The 14,624-nt window shown below is 36.6% G+C and overlaps 1 protein-coding gene across 6 annotated transcripts in view; it reads right to left on the bottom strand.

Moving 5' to 3' along the window:
* The window catches only part of LOC105480182 (golgin A4), a 120,434-nt gene that overhangs the window by 28,443 nt on the left and 77,367 nt on the right, over positions 1 to 14,624 (bottom strand). For all 6 annotated transcript variants that reach the window (XM_011738719.3, XM_011738720.3, XM_011738721.3 and 3 more), the window contains 4 exons: positions 9,174 to 13,408; positions 8,473 to 8,594; positions 7,917 to 8,047; positions 1,546 to 1,659 (listed from right to left, as the gene is read on the bottom strand). In XM_011738719.3, the coding sequence (XP_011737021.2) occupies positions 1,546 to 1,659; positions 7,917 to 8,047; positions 8,473 to 8,594; positions 9,174 to 13,408 (4,602 nt within the window). The remainder of the gene's footprint in view (positions 1 to 1,545; positions 1,660 to 7,916; positions 8,048 to 8,472; positions 8,595 to 9,173; positions 13,409 to 14,624) is intronic.

Raw genomic sequence — 14,624 nt, 5'->3', positions numbered from 1 at the left:
AGCTCACTGCAACCTCCACCTCCCTGGTTCAAGTGATTCTCCTGCCTCAGCCTCCCAAGTAGCTGGGACCACCGGCATGTGCCACCATGGCCAGTTGATTTTTTTTTTTTTTTGGTAATTTTAGTAGAGATGGGATTTCTCCATGTTGGTCAGGCTGGTCTCGAACTCCCAACTTCAGGTGATCCGCCCACCTCGGACTCCCAAAGTGCTGGGATTACAGGCATGAGCTACCACGCCCCGACAAATTAAGGCTATTTTCTTACCTTTCTTATGACACAAGATAAAGGACTCAGAAGTCCTTCTTAATATCTCATAATGTTTCAATATTCTATGGCATCCTGACACAAGTTAAAATGTTACTATATCCAATATTAATACTTTGATACTAAGGAAAAGTTAGTTAAAAACACGTATTTTCTCAAAAGAAGTAATATATAATAGCACCTGGAATACTCAAGTCATGACTACATGACTAAACGGCAAAAAAAGAAAGAAAGTAAAGAAAATTTAAACACAACTAACCTAGCTATTAAAGAAACAGAAAATGGTCCTCTCAGCGTGCTCAGTGCTTACACCTGACATATGCCTGCTAAGTGACAGAGAAGGAAAGCTCTTTTTAGAGGCCCTTTCTCTGCACTGTGGGTAAGTCATCCATGTAACTGGTTGTGTAAAAAATTGTTATCTGGTAACTGACATTCTGTAACAAATCCTCTCCAGGATAAAGTCATAATGACCACCCACCTTCCCATTACCCGCAAGACTGTGCTATGAAAAGACCATCCTGGATGAGTGAGAACATTTTAGGCAGTAGAAAAGTACAGTGGCAGCCTGCTCCAACTGTGGGTGTGTGCTGCTGAGGTGCACAGCAGGACAAGAAAGCACGGAGTAAACATGGTCTACCTTTCATAATGACGATTTTACTTAAGGATTAGGACTCTCTTAAAAAAAAAAAAAAAAAAAAAAAAAAAAAAAGCTTAGATTTGCAAGCCAGTTCTCTTTGAATTCAGTCCAATTTTCCCAAATCATCACATTGTATTTGCATCTGGTCCATTGGCCAAAAAGAAATTGTTTTTCTTAATAGTATACAACTAAAAACACCATTTTTATGTGACTACAACTAAGGATATATTACAGAGTAGGATATAAAATTAACGTGAATTTTTAGCACAAAAACCCAAAAATCTAAACGTATTACATTTACGATGGACTATTTTTAGCTATGCTCCAGGGTTGTAAGATTCACTTTCCTCCGCTATTGTTTCCATGGAAAAGATGGAGAAGCATTGGTATAACAAAATGCCTAGGCTTTGACGTCTGGTAGATTTGGTTTAAATCCTCACCACAACATTTATTGTGTGAGCTTGAACATTTTATTTAATCTCTTTGAACATTAGTTTATCTGTCTATAAAACAGAGGTAAAAATCTCAAAGGGTTTTTGTTAGGATTAAATGAGATAAATATGTATGTATGTTAGTAGGCTAGTCAAATCACAGAAATGACAATGTTTTCAAGAAACATGTGCAGCAAACTCAAACTCCTCTCACATTATCATTGCCAGGGTTCTCCTCCTGCTCTAGCTTTTGCTGATATTTCTTCTGCAGCTCCTCAAGTTGAGTCTGCAGGTCCATTACTTTTGTGGTCATTTCTTCTTCACGAGCCTTTAGGATTAAAAAAAAAAAAAAAAAGAAGCAGTGTTAATAAATGAACACATCAAAAAAGCACTCTGGAGAGGCAACATGGTGTAGAGAAAACTCTCTCTGTAAGGAAATAAACATTTAAGTTTTTGAGACACACACTACTGTTTTTATTTTAATTCATTATTGTGCTCTAAACACCTTCCTTCATGCCTCACTTTAAACTCCAAGCCCTTTCCAATGCTCATTATTCATAGGATATCATTTTTCTCACCCTCACTCCCTCTCTTCTCATCCCAAAAAGCTCATCAAGCTGTTTATTTCCCCTTAAACTAGGGTTCCCAGGTTTAAGCAACAATTAGGTATATAACAGAATTGTGACAGAACTACAATACATAGGCTGTGTTTTAAGATTTCAGCCTTTTCTATATTGGAATTTGATTTCTAGAAAATATTCATTAAAATAAAGTAGTAGATATTTTTATACACAACACTACCCAATCAGATGGCAATTTACAGATCACAGAAGTTACGGGGTTTTCAGTTTTCTCACCCTCTTTAGTTAGGCTGCATAAATCAACAGATAGTCCTTTGTTCTAATTTGACAAGCCTGCACATCTCCTATATATCCACCCCTACCAGTGGTTCTCTGAGGTAAAATGTTCTACTAAAATCTATTTTTGAAAAAAAAATTAGTTACTGTCCAATGTGCTGGTAAGCAACGTAATGACTTCCTTTGCCCCAAACTGCAAAAAACAAACAAGGCTGAATTAGAAAGAGCAATACGTGACTTATTGATTCAATATTCCTACTTATAAAATTTGGCATACGAACTGTCCTCTCTTCTGTTTTGACTGCCCTGGTAAAAGGCTGTTTTCCATCCTTACATTCCTTCATTTGTCTTGGTCATTGCCATGATTTATTGTACAGAGCAACCCAGACTTCTCTTTATTCTTATAAATCTTGCAATAACCTTTGTGCTAAAATAATATTTGGAATTGGAATATTGATCTTATTTGAGTAATGAGGGCAAGTGTTTGCTGAGCAAGAGACTTAACAGGAAAAACAATCACAAACAGGTATCGGATTTAACAGATCCTGACTTGCCAAAAACAGAAACATCATTCTCAAAAACAAATGCAAACATAGGCCCTATGGCACAAAATAAGGCAATGAATCATAGGACATTTGGAAAATCTAATTTTAAATACCACTTTTCATGAAATTTTCTTAGACTTAATTGCAAAAACAAATCCCTTTTTTCAACATAAGTATAGCAGAGATCTCTACTAGATATCCTCAGATATCTTAGATATCTTCCCACTGAGGCACACATGAATTTGGCCTCCACCTCTAAAACACCATCAACCCATAATTGTTGTAAATACGTCACTGCTGTCTTGGTTTGTTGACATTTCTTGTATGGTTGTGTCAATGTGGTTTAGCCTTGTTTGAAAGAATAACCTCTAGAGCTACTTGTTTAGTCACGCTCAGTTTCTAATACGACAATTAGCTATGTCTGACATTTCCTTTGACAACTGTGGGATACTAATTTAAAGCAATCCCCCCAATAATTAGAAAAGAATCTTTGATGTGTCATTTCTAATTGAAGTAACAGTTATGTAATTTCCTTTATAAAGGCCTTCTAGTCTTCTTTTAAGATTAAAAAAAAAAGTATATTATTGCTCTGAAGTAAAAACACTAAGAAAAACTATGTTGAATTTTTATGTATATACATGACAGGTTATGCTTTGAAGACTAGTTATTATGCCAAAACAAAATCACTAAAATACAGTCAGTGTTAAAAAGAAACCAATTTTGTATCTAATGCAGCCTTTTGTATCTAATGCAGCCTTTTGTATCTAATATAGTCTCCAAGTGAGACTGCTCTGAGATTGAGATTAGGCACCCTTACTTGTGAGTCTCCAACTTGTAAGTCACCATGCCCTCCTCCCAAATGAATTCCACCATGTGTCACCTCCTTCAAATTTATCAAGTGCTAGTATGTGCCAGGCACTAGGCCAGATTCTCAAGACTAGAGAAGAACAAAATCTCTTCTCTAGAGGGATGCTTATAATCTAAGGGAGAGGATAAATTTATTAATACATTCCTACACACATATGTGTATATGACAAAAATCACATAAGTAACAAATATAGATGAGTACCAAGGAACATAGATGCAATTAATTATATTTAAGAGGTTTCAAAAAAAACGAACAAGTGAAAAAACAACATAGAAAAGCATATTCAAAAAGCTACCTTTTGAGTAGGAAAGGGGAAAAAAATAAGAATATATTTCATTTTTGCTTGTTTACATAATGAAACACTGGAGTATAAGAAACTAATGGTTGCCAGTGGAGGGAGAAGAGGGAGAGGACACAGAACACAGAGAGGAGGAATGGGTACAATTTTCATTATACATATATGCCATCTCCAAGAATACTTTTTAATATTATTTTAATCTTTAAGCCATGTGAATACATTTGATTCAAAAATTTTTTCTAAATAAAAATAAAAATTAAAAATTTTAATTTTTTGTTGTTGTTGTTCTTTTGAGACAGGGTCTCACTCTGTCACCCAGGCTGGAATGCAGAGGCACGTTCACAGCTCAGTGCAGCCTTGACCTCCCAAGCTCAAGCAATCCTCCTGCCTCAGTCTCCCAAAGTGCTGGGATGACAAGTATAAGCCACTGAGCCCAGTCACACACACCTGCTCCCCAACATTTTTTTTAGCCAAAAGAGAGATGGTAACGCCTGCATTATTTTATGAAGCCTGAGAATGTGATTTTAGGCACACAGAAAAGCATGTACAAAGGAAACATCTGGAGAAGAACAAGCTATGGTTGAGTTTGGCTGGAACACAGAACAAACTGGACGAGGTATCACTGTGACAATGGGAAACCACTGCACATATTTAGGAGAAGTAATAAATTCACGCCTTTGTTTCCAGACAGACAATAACTCTGACAGAGATGACTATGTTAGGGAAAAAAAAAACTGCAGTAAGGGAACTAGGTAGGACATTAATACAACAGATCGGGCCAGATGAAAAAATGGCAGCACAGACTGTGGTGGCAGCAGCAGAGTTCAGAGAAGAGCAACAGGCAACATGACTCTCAGGATGTTTCAAACCATATCCTGTGAGCCCATTATATGTCAGATAATTATGCTGGGGAGAGAAGCAGATTTAACGACCAAATAGGTACATGAATATATATGTGTATGGTGTTTAGAGACATAGGAAGTGGGAACTAAAGATGTCAAAAGTTTCCAGCTTCTTCAAATGGAGGAATGGTAAGAATGTCATTCAAAGTAGAAAAATGAAAATGTGCCTGTGTTCAAACTTGCTATTAACAAATCACAGAATTATTTTAATAGGTGACAAAAATGCAGCATTCTACAATGTCATCACTGAGACAAATCACCAATCTGATAATAGCTTTTAAGGGGTAAAAAACACTACTACATAATACATACAAATCCCATACGAAATTCCAATCCCAGAAATTTCTAAATGAGAGAGTCATAGAGACTATGTCTTTGAATCAAAGCAATATGGTGTTTGCTGAGAACTGCTAATAGCCCTTTTTAGTAGTATTTGCATTTTTAAAAAAATTTCTTCAGGATAAGGTATATCTGGGGATATCTGGATGGGGACTGGCTATTTAATTACAAAGTCAGTCCTAAGTCCTGGCAGCTGAAAGTCTAAGGCTATACTGTTCAATATGGTAGCCACTAGCTACCCTAAAACTGTGGACAGTGAGAACTTGAAATGTTGCTATTCCAAATTGAGATGAAATGTAAAAACACAGTGAATTTCAAAGAATTTATATGTATGTATATATTTTTAATATTGACTACATGTTGAAATGATACTATTTTGGTTATATTGCATTGGTAGCAGATAATATTAAAATTAAGTTTACCTGTTTCCTTTTTTTCTTAAATGTGTCTACTAGAAAATTTCAAATTACAATATGGCTCACATCTGTGGCTTGCTTTTTTTTTTTTTTGAGATGGAGTCTCTGTCGCCCAGGCTGGAGTGCTGTGGCACAATCTCGGCTCACTGCAACCTCCGCCTCCCAGGTTCAAGCGACTCTCCTGCCTCACCCTCTTGAGCAGCTGGGATTACAAGCACATGACACCACATCTGGCAAATTTTTTGTATTTTTAGTAGAGATGGGGTTTCACCATGTTGGCCAGGCTGGTCTTGAACTCCTAACTTCAGGTGATCCACCCACCTCAGCCTCCCAAAGTGCTGGAATTACAGGCATGAGCCACCGTGCCTGGCTGGCTTGCATTATATTTCCAAAGGCAGTGCTGGTCCAAGGCACAGGAAGGAACTTGGAAAAGAGTCCATGCCAATCCCTTGCCCACCCTCCACTTCCTGTCCACTTGCTCTACTACTCTAAGCCTGAAGTTTGAAGGACAATTTCATTAACTTCCCTAAAATACAGCAGATTTTTTAAGGAAGAACCATGTCAAAGGGTATACAGTAACCTGTCTCTTTGTTCCCTCACCTTCTACCTAAAAGGTCTGTCATGACTCTAGAAAAGTCTACCATCTGCTACCCCACACATCCCAAGACAGAGAAATAGCTCACAAAAGGGAATTCTAGAGCTATGGCACAATTTACTCCCTGCAAATGAATCTCCCTGACTTAATTATCCATGATATATAACTGACTTCTCTAAGTTCCTTTGTTAGGAAGAAGTCTTTTTTTACAAAATGTGTAAAGCTAATGAAGAATCACTGCTCTACCACTCACTATGTAGTTTTAGCGAAATTACTTAACTATACTGAGCTGGCTTTTCCTTCTGAAAAACAAAAACAGAAGAAAAAAAAAAGTAGAACTAAACTAGCTTTACTGTATCTTCCAATTCCAACATTCTCTAGGCATTCAAGAAATAATACTGTTTTTTAAAACTTAGCACATATACCCTCTATGGAAGTATAAGAAAACGTGAAATTATTTAAATCTTTTCATAATGATATATAAAGCTCAAGAATTATAAAAGGTGGCATTTATAGGTATGTGTTATATCTTGGAATTTTAGCCATTTCAATTACATTTAAAATAATTATTAGAATCTGTTCCTGACTCAGACTTCTGCTGACATAGTCAGTTAAGGCATGATTCTTTGATTTATAAATTCTTAATCACCAAAAGATTCTCAGCATATAGTGAAATAAGGCTTAGAGTAACTACAGAATCTGTAAGCCAACCAAAAACAATTTATATTGTGTTACATTTGAAAATGTTTTCTTTTTTTTTTTTTTTTATTTATTTATTTTTTTTGAGACGGAGTCTCGCTGTGTCTCCCAGGCTGGAGTGCAGTGGCGTGATCTCGGCTCACTGCAAGCTCCGCCTCCCGGGTTCACGCCATTCTCCCACCTCAGCCTCCCAAGTAGCTGAGACTACAGGCGCCCGCCACCACGCCCGGCTAGTTTTTTGTATTTTTTTAGTAGAGACGGGGTTTCACCATGTTAGCCAGGATAGTCTCGATCTCCTGACCTCGTGATCCACCCGCCTCGGCCTCCCAAAGTGCTGGGATTACAGGCTTGAGCCACCGCGCCCGGCCTGAAAATGTTTTCTTAGAGTCCAAAGTACTAACTAGCATTTATGATTTATCTTCATGGTATATCTTCAGGGCTTATCTTATTTTGCTAATGGCAATGCATTAGTGGCATATTCTACAAATTGCAACATGGCATAAGTAGAGTAAGTACTTTGAAATAACCTTCCATTAAATATAAAAGATTTGGCTTACAAATTCCATTTTTTCCCAGTTTTTTTCTCTTGAGACCAATACAACCTCCACATACTGGGTAGAGATAAAGTTAACTGGCCCTCCCAGAAAGATTCTAGCTAAGTTAAGCAGCCACATTTAAATATACACTCACTACCCCATTACTTAGACTTCACTGAAGCACAAGGTCTTGATTTTTAGTCTGGTTCCCTCACAGTTCAGTCAGACTCTGTGAGGCAGATGGGAAAGAAACTATTCTTTCTTTTAGTATCTACTGTTGCTTCAATACTAGCAACAAGGGGACTGTGCTGCCAGGTTAGCAGAATCTCATCAGGAAACTACAATCCTGGCAGAAATCAACTCAACTTTATAAATCTGCATATAACAGTACTAATTTGAATAATACTGAGTCAAAAAAAAAAACCACTTTTCGTTCAAAAAAACACATTTGAAAAGGAAATCTTCGGCACTACCACGAAATCTATTACAGCTAAATTTCAAAAGTGAGAGAGAAGAAATGAGGTACAAACATCAAGGATTTCTTCATATCTTTTGGCTGTTCGTTTTAGATCATCATCTTTCTCAGCAATTTTTTTAAGTAACTGATTTGTCTCTTCTTGATGGCTTTCTAAAAGTTCGGCCTCCACCTCCTGGGCCTTATCTAATAAATAAAAATGGACACAGGCAAGAAAACACATTAGTCAAGAGTTAATATTTACATCTCAGTTTCAGTAACAATTCTCATTCCAATTAATTTTGATATTTAATTTTATATAAGCATTGTAAGATGTTTAATGAGACATCTAACTCAACAGTGATCAAACGTTTCCTTTCCCTGAGCAAAAGTGTCTTTACAAGGTAATTATTTAGCTAATATTTTCCGATTGTTTTACCTGCTCCCCCTCTCCTTAAGGTAAGTCATTGCCAGGCAGGGCAGGTTCCCAATAGAGAATGTTATTGGGCAAAGATTTCTTCTTCTCCAGTTTAATGACTTAATGCACTTACCACAAAGTGCAAAAACAATAAGCTTAAATTATAGCCTCTGCTGATATAATTGTTCCTTCTGGAACTTAAACTTTTACTTACTGATAGTTTCTTTTATGGTCATTTCCAGCTCTTGCTCCTTTTGTGCCAGCTGCGTATTAAACTCCCTCATCAGCTGTTTTAATGTGGAATTGTGCTTCAGTTCAAGATCTTCCTGCTCCTGTCTGAGGAACAAAACTTTACAGTTAACTGTGGCCACACAAAGAACAAGCTGCAAGGAACTACCTGGTCTTCAAAACAGTGCATTGAGTTCACTGTATGAAAACATTTTTGAGAGAGAGAGAGAGAGTGTGTGTGTGTGTTGTGTGTCCAGGTACAGAAAACACTTCTGGAAGGACACATCAACTATGATTACCTCTAAGGGAGTGGTCCTAGGGACCACAGAATTTTTTGTTTTCCATTTTAATTTTTTTTCAAAACACATCTATGTTATATAATAATACTGCTAAGACTAAAAACAATGAAACGAAAAGAAAATAATTACTTGGATATGTCCCTAATAACCAGAATCTTGTACACAAGAAAAGGTTTTTCTCCCCTAAATGGACATGGAATAACACTGTCACTTGCCCTAAATTGTTTGTACTTCTCCTCATATTTAACATACTGGATTTATGTTTAATACTTTGGGCTGGTGAAACTTACCCAAATAATTTAAAATAACTGTATTAGGCACACACACACAAAAAAGGAGACTTCATTAAGGATTGCCATAAAAATATTCAAGCTGATATAAAACTTACTTGATTTTCTCTTCCCTTTCTTGTTCATATTCTTTCTTTAGTATTTCCAATTCTTGCTGATGTTCCTTTCTCAACATTCGAAGGTCTTTCTGCAGTCTAACAATCTCCTTGCCCAGTTTCTGTTTCTCCCGTTCTGCCCCTGCTAATTTAAACTCCAGGTCATTGTGCTGGGCTTCCATGTTACTAAGCAATTTGGGTTGGACCAAATGTGATTTGGACTTTTCGTCAGTGTTTTCTTCCAAAAATTCTGTGGGTTTATTTTTTCCATCCATCTGTTGTAAAGCCTGTAATTTTTCATATTTTGAGGTCAACGCTTCCATTTCAACTCTATGTACTTCTTTCTGTCTTACTAAGCAGGAATCCAGCTCTTTTATCTTTTGCTCCAAGATTTGACAGGTTAGTTCCTTCTCCTGGAGGATTTTCTGGACATCGTCAAACACATTTTCCAAGTTTTGCTTTGCCTGTATGTTATTTTTACCTTCTTCTTCCACATGCTGGGATACTATCAAGGAATATTTCTTGTTTTTTTCTTCAAGTTCTTCTTGAAGATGACCTATCATAACTTGATCTTCATGTTGCTTTGCCTCAGCATGTTCTAGCTTTATTAAGAGCTCCTGGTATTTGCACTGCATTTCAGAATGAGAAGAAATGGTCTCTTCTTTTTCCTGCCCTACCCGCGGCAATAGCTTTTCTTTTTCAGTTAAATTTCTTTGTAAAACACTGATTTTTTCTTCATGTGTCTTCTGCATACAGCCTTGGGAATCTGCTGCTTCTTGTTCAGTACATGCTGCCACATTTTTTGCTGATCTGGGTACAATTAATGTCTCTGATTGTGAACTTTCCACTGACTTAAGTTTTTCTTCCAAGATGTGAACTTCCCTTTCTCTTTCCTGCAATTTTGTATTTAACTCACTCAAATGGCTTTCTGTACCTTTTTTATACTGCTCTTCTTTCTCTTCCATTTGAGATAACAACTGCTTCTTAATGGCAGCAATTTTTTGTTCAGCTTTTTTCTTCAACTCTGCTAATTTTGCAGCACTTTCTGACTCAAGCCTATCTTCCAATGCCTTTAACTCCTCCTCTTTGCTTTTCACACTTAAATTCACATGTTCTAATTCTTTCTTCTTAGTTTCAAGTTCAGCTTTCATGGAATAAACTTGGTTTTCAAGGGTCAAGATTTTTTCTTCAGCTTCTTTAACCTTGTTGTCCTTTTCCTCTCCTAACTCTTGAAAATGTTGAAGTTTCTGAACCAATTCTTTGTGTTCAATATCCTTTTGTTGATTGTAATTTTTAAGAACTTCATTTAAGGACTCTATTTCAATCGTTTTCTGGGTAATATGGTCCTCTAATTCCATAATTCTTGCTGTTTGAGTCTTTAACTCTGTTTCTAAATTACACTCCTTTTTCTCCATCTTGCTCTTCTTGTCTTCCATTTCACCCCTTAAACAATCAAATCTTTTATTTTGTTGATCAAGGTCTTCCTTCAATAAATTTATCTTCTCATCCTTTTCATGAGCTTCCTTTGATTTTAACTCAAGCTGAATCTGCAAATCTTTAATAGTGTTTTGATGCTGTGTAAATCTTGACTGCGCTTTCTTCTTCCATTCTGAGAATTTATTGGACCAGTGATCTACCTGCTCAAGAGCAGAAATTTTCTCTTTACTCAGAGTATCAACTTTTAAAGATAAATCTTGCACCTGATCCAGCAATTCATGTTTTTCTTCATCATATTGCTTTCTTAGTGATGAAATGGCTGCTTCTTTTTCGGATAGGCTGATACTATTTTGAAGCTGAACATTCAAATCAGTTAGTTGTTTACTAAGACTGCTAATCTCAATTTTTTTTTCTTTAAGCTCTTCTTTCATCAATGTGACAGCATTGATGTTTTCAGACAACTCTTTCTTCAACTGTGTTATACAAGACTCCTTTTCAGAAGCAGCCTGTTGCTGATTGCCTCCTTCCTTCTGTAAGGCTTCCTTTTCTGTTACAAGACTTTCAATATCAGCCTTCATGCTCTTAATTTGATTTTCTTTTTCTTCTAACTGATGAGTAGCCTGTTGAAAAGAAGTATTTAGTGCATTCTGTTCCTCTGTCAACTGTCTAAGCTGTGCTTCTAATTCAGAAACTGTGCAAGTTTTAATTAACAGTGCCTCCTTAACTTTAGTTGTATGGTGCTGACAATGAGAAATCCTAGAGAGAATGGCATTAGTTTTACTACTACTAATGTTGATTAGCTCATTTGTTTTAGCTTCTAATAAGGCTTCGGTTTTCTTACAGCAAATATCTAGCTGAATCGCTAGTTCCTCAGACAGTTTTTTAAATTCCAAGCTCTTGTCCTCTAGGCTTTTGTTACTGCTTTCATGTGAAGATTTCAAACTCTGGAATTCTTCATCTGTGGTTTTCAACTTGCTAGTCAACTCAGAAACTTTCCGCTTATCTTCTTCTGCCAGCATCTTCAGTTCAACTAGCTGCTCTTGAAGAAAAGTATTTTCCTTCAGAGAATTATTCAAGTCAACCTCCAGCTTTTCAAGGTCGGCTTTCAGTTTAGTTTCATCTTGTGCAAGAGAATTCACATGGGCAGACTTCTGCTTTAACTGTTCCTGTAATTCATTTAATGTTGTATCCTGCTTAACACCTTCTTCCTTCAGCCATGTTATTTCCTTGTTCATCTCTTCTTTTTCACACCCAAATAGGAGGATCTTCTGTTTCAGTTCTGCTACCTCTTGTTCTTTTTCCTGTAATTGGATTTCATGTATTTCCTGAAGTTCTTCAGCTTGCTGATTAAGTTTCTTTTCCCAGATTGATATGACATCATTGAGTTCTCGTTGATGAACCTCCATAAGACTTTCTATTTGTTCCTTTTGGTTTGTTTCCAGTCTTGACACTGCATCACTGATTCCAGCTGAGTTAGCCTGTGCCATTTCCAGCATTTTGGCATTAAACTGTTTTTCTTTCTGACTAAGTTCTAGAACAGTATTTTCAAGCTCTTTCTTAAGTTTGGCTTCCTGATCCAGTAATTTTTTCTTTAATGTTTCTTGCATCTCCTTTGCTTTCTGCTTAATTTTTTCCATCTTTTTTTCTTGGTTTTTAAATTTGGTTTCATATTCCTCATTCAAAATATGAATACTGTCCTCCTTGGCTGACAATTTCTGTGTGAGTATCTCAATTTCTTTCTTCTGTCCTTCTCTCATTTGTAAAATCGTATTTTCCTTTTCCACCAAGATTTGTTTTGTCTGTTTCTGTTCTCTGTTACTATCTTCAAGTTTGGACTCATAGACTTGGGTTAAAGATTTTACCTTTTGCTCCATTTCACTATTCTGTTTTTCAAGTTGCTGCATTAAGTCCTGCACCTGGATTTTGTGAGCATCTAACTCAGTACAAACATCTTTCTTTTGTGTTTCAACTTCAGCTACCTGTTTGGTAAGAAGAATTCTTTCTGTTTCCAAATCCAACAACTTCTGCTGCAATTGGGCCAACTGTTCCTCATATGCTTTTGTCTGCTCATGTGTGGCACTCTGGTAAGACTGAAAAACATCCAGCTTAGTAGATGCCTGCTGGAGTTCCCCTTCAGACCTTTTAATATCTGCCTCTAAATTTTCTACATGAGTCTGATGCTCTTTCAAATGCTTGTCCTTTTCCTTCAACAGAAGCTCAAGTTGATTAATTTGATCTTTTAATGCCTTCTCAGTCCTCTGGATAGATACCTCGTGTTCTTTAATGATACTGTCAACTTGCTGCTGGTGATGATTTTTCTGTTTATCCATCTTGGCCTCTAATTCCTGCTTCATTTTATCTGTTTGATCTTTCAGAACAGAAAGTTCCTCTTCTAGCTTGTGACGGGCTTTTAATACCTCTGACAGTTCAGAAGATAATGATTCTAGTTCTGTTTGTTTCACGTCAAGCTTTTCTAAAGTCTTTTCATTCATTTCTTCTATGTGGGCCTGGAAGAGAATCTCTTTGTCTTTCAACAATGTTTCTTTTTCTTGTTCACACCTTTCCCTAAGTTTTTCCATTTCTGTCTGATATTGTTGCTTTAAGACTTGGAGTTTTTCAGTCCAAAGGGCATCCTGCTGATGCTTAAGGCTTTCCAATTCTGTCTTGTGTTTTTCAACCATGACTGTAATCTCCTTATTGTGCTTATTTTTTTCAGCTTCCAGATGAACAGCCAAATCTTTTGACTGATTTTTGTTTTCTTGTAAGCTTTTTTCCAAAGAACTTTCCAATTCAAGAATTCTCTGTTAATTAAAAACAGACGCATTTTTATTAAAGTACGTACTTACCTATTAGCAATGATACACAGACATGATGTCTACCACCTACCTGAAGATCAAAATTTACATAAATAGCTTAACATATCATACCAAACACTAGAAAGAACAAAGAATCTGTGCTCAATTACTAAAGGAATCATATAACAAAGAAAAGATTATGGCCAGGCACGGTGGCTCACGCCTGTAATCCCAGCAGTCTGGGAGGCCAAGGAGAGTAGATCACTTGAAGCCGGGAGTTTGAGACCCAGCCTGGCCAACATGGTAAAGCCCCGTCTCTACCAAAAAAATACAAAAATTAGCCAGGCGGGGTAGCGTGCGGCTGTAGTCCCAGCTACTCGGGAGGCTAAGGTTGGGGACCCTTGAACCCAGGAGGCGAAGGCTGCAGTGAGCCGAGATCGTGCCACTACACTCCAGCCTGGGCAACAAAGCAAGACTATCTTGAAAAACAAACAAAAAAACAACAAAAAAAAGACAAGAAAAGAAAAGATTATATGCTTAACCCAACTCATAGTTCCAGCCTACATACTATTTTATTATTCTCATAATTTTAGAAGAAAAAGAACGTATGATTTTTCCACCTTCAAAATTATCATTTAGAAGGTTCTTTCTTTTTTCAAAAAGAAGGAACTTGCACAAATTTTAACAAAGATTATTATTATCTCATGAAAATGTAATTTTGACTCTGAAGGAGTTAAGTAAGGCAGACCCACAAAATGTCAGAGCTGGAAAGGTCCTAGGGTCCTAAGGAATTACTGAATCTAATCTCTTCATGAGACAGGTGATGAAATTAAAGTACAATTAAATTAAAAAGCTAACAAGTAGAAGATCTAGGCCTCCTAAGTGTCCATTTCACCCACCATGGAACCTTTTGTAAGTGTTCGTAATGGAAAAACTAAGGATGGTTTAGAACTATGAGTAAGAAGTATGGCTGTTTTACTATCTAAATCAGAGGAAAAAAGTTAACAAGTCTAAACATCGTCAGTTTTCAAAACAGGTTGTACATTTCAAATACTGCTAAGGAAAGGGTCAGACAGGGTCTTTAAAATGTACACTCTGAGACATATATACAAATATGTTCATTACAGGACTATGTTTAGTATGGAAAAACTGGGGAAACCAAATGCAAAACAACACACTAGTGTAATTAAACTGTGATATAAGCAGAGACTGGATTACGTTC

The sequence above is a fragment of the Macaca nemestrina genome, chromosome 2 (genome assembly GCF_043159975.1).
Source record: "Macaca nemestrina isolate mMacNem1 chromosome 2, mMacNem.hap1, whole genome shotgun sequence".
NCBI classification, from domain to species: domain Eukaryota; kingdom Metazoa; phylum Chordata; class Mammalia; order Primates; family Cercopithecidae; genus Macaca; species Macaca nemestrina.
This window is presented reverse-complemented; position numbering and strand designations above follow the sequence as displayed.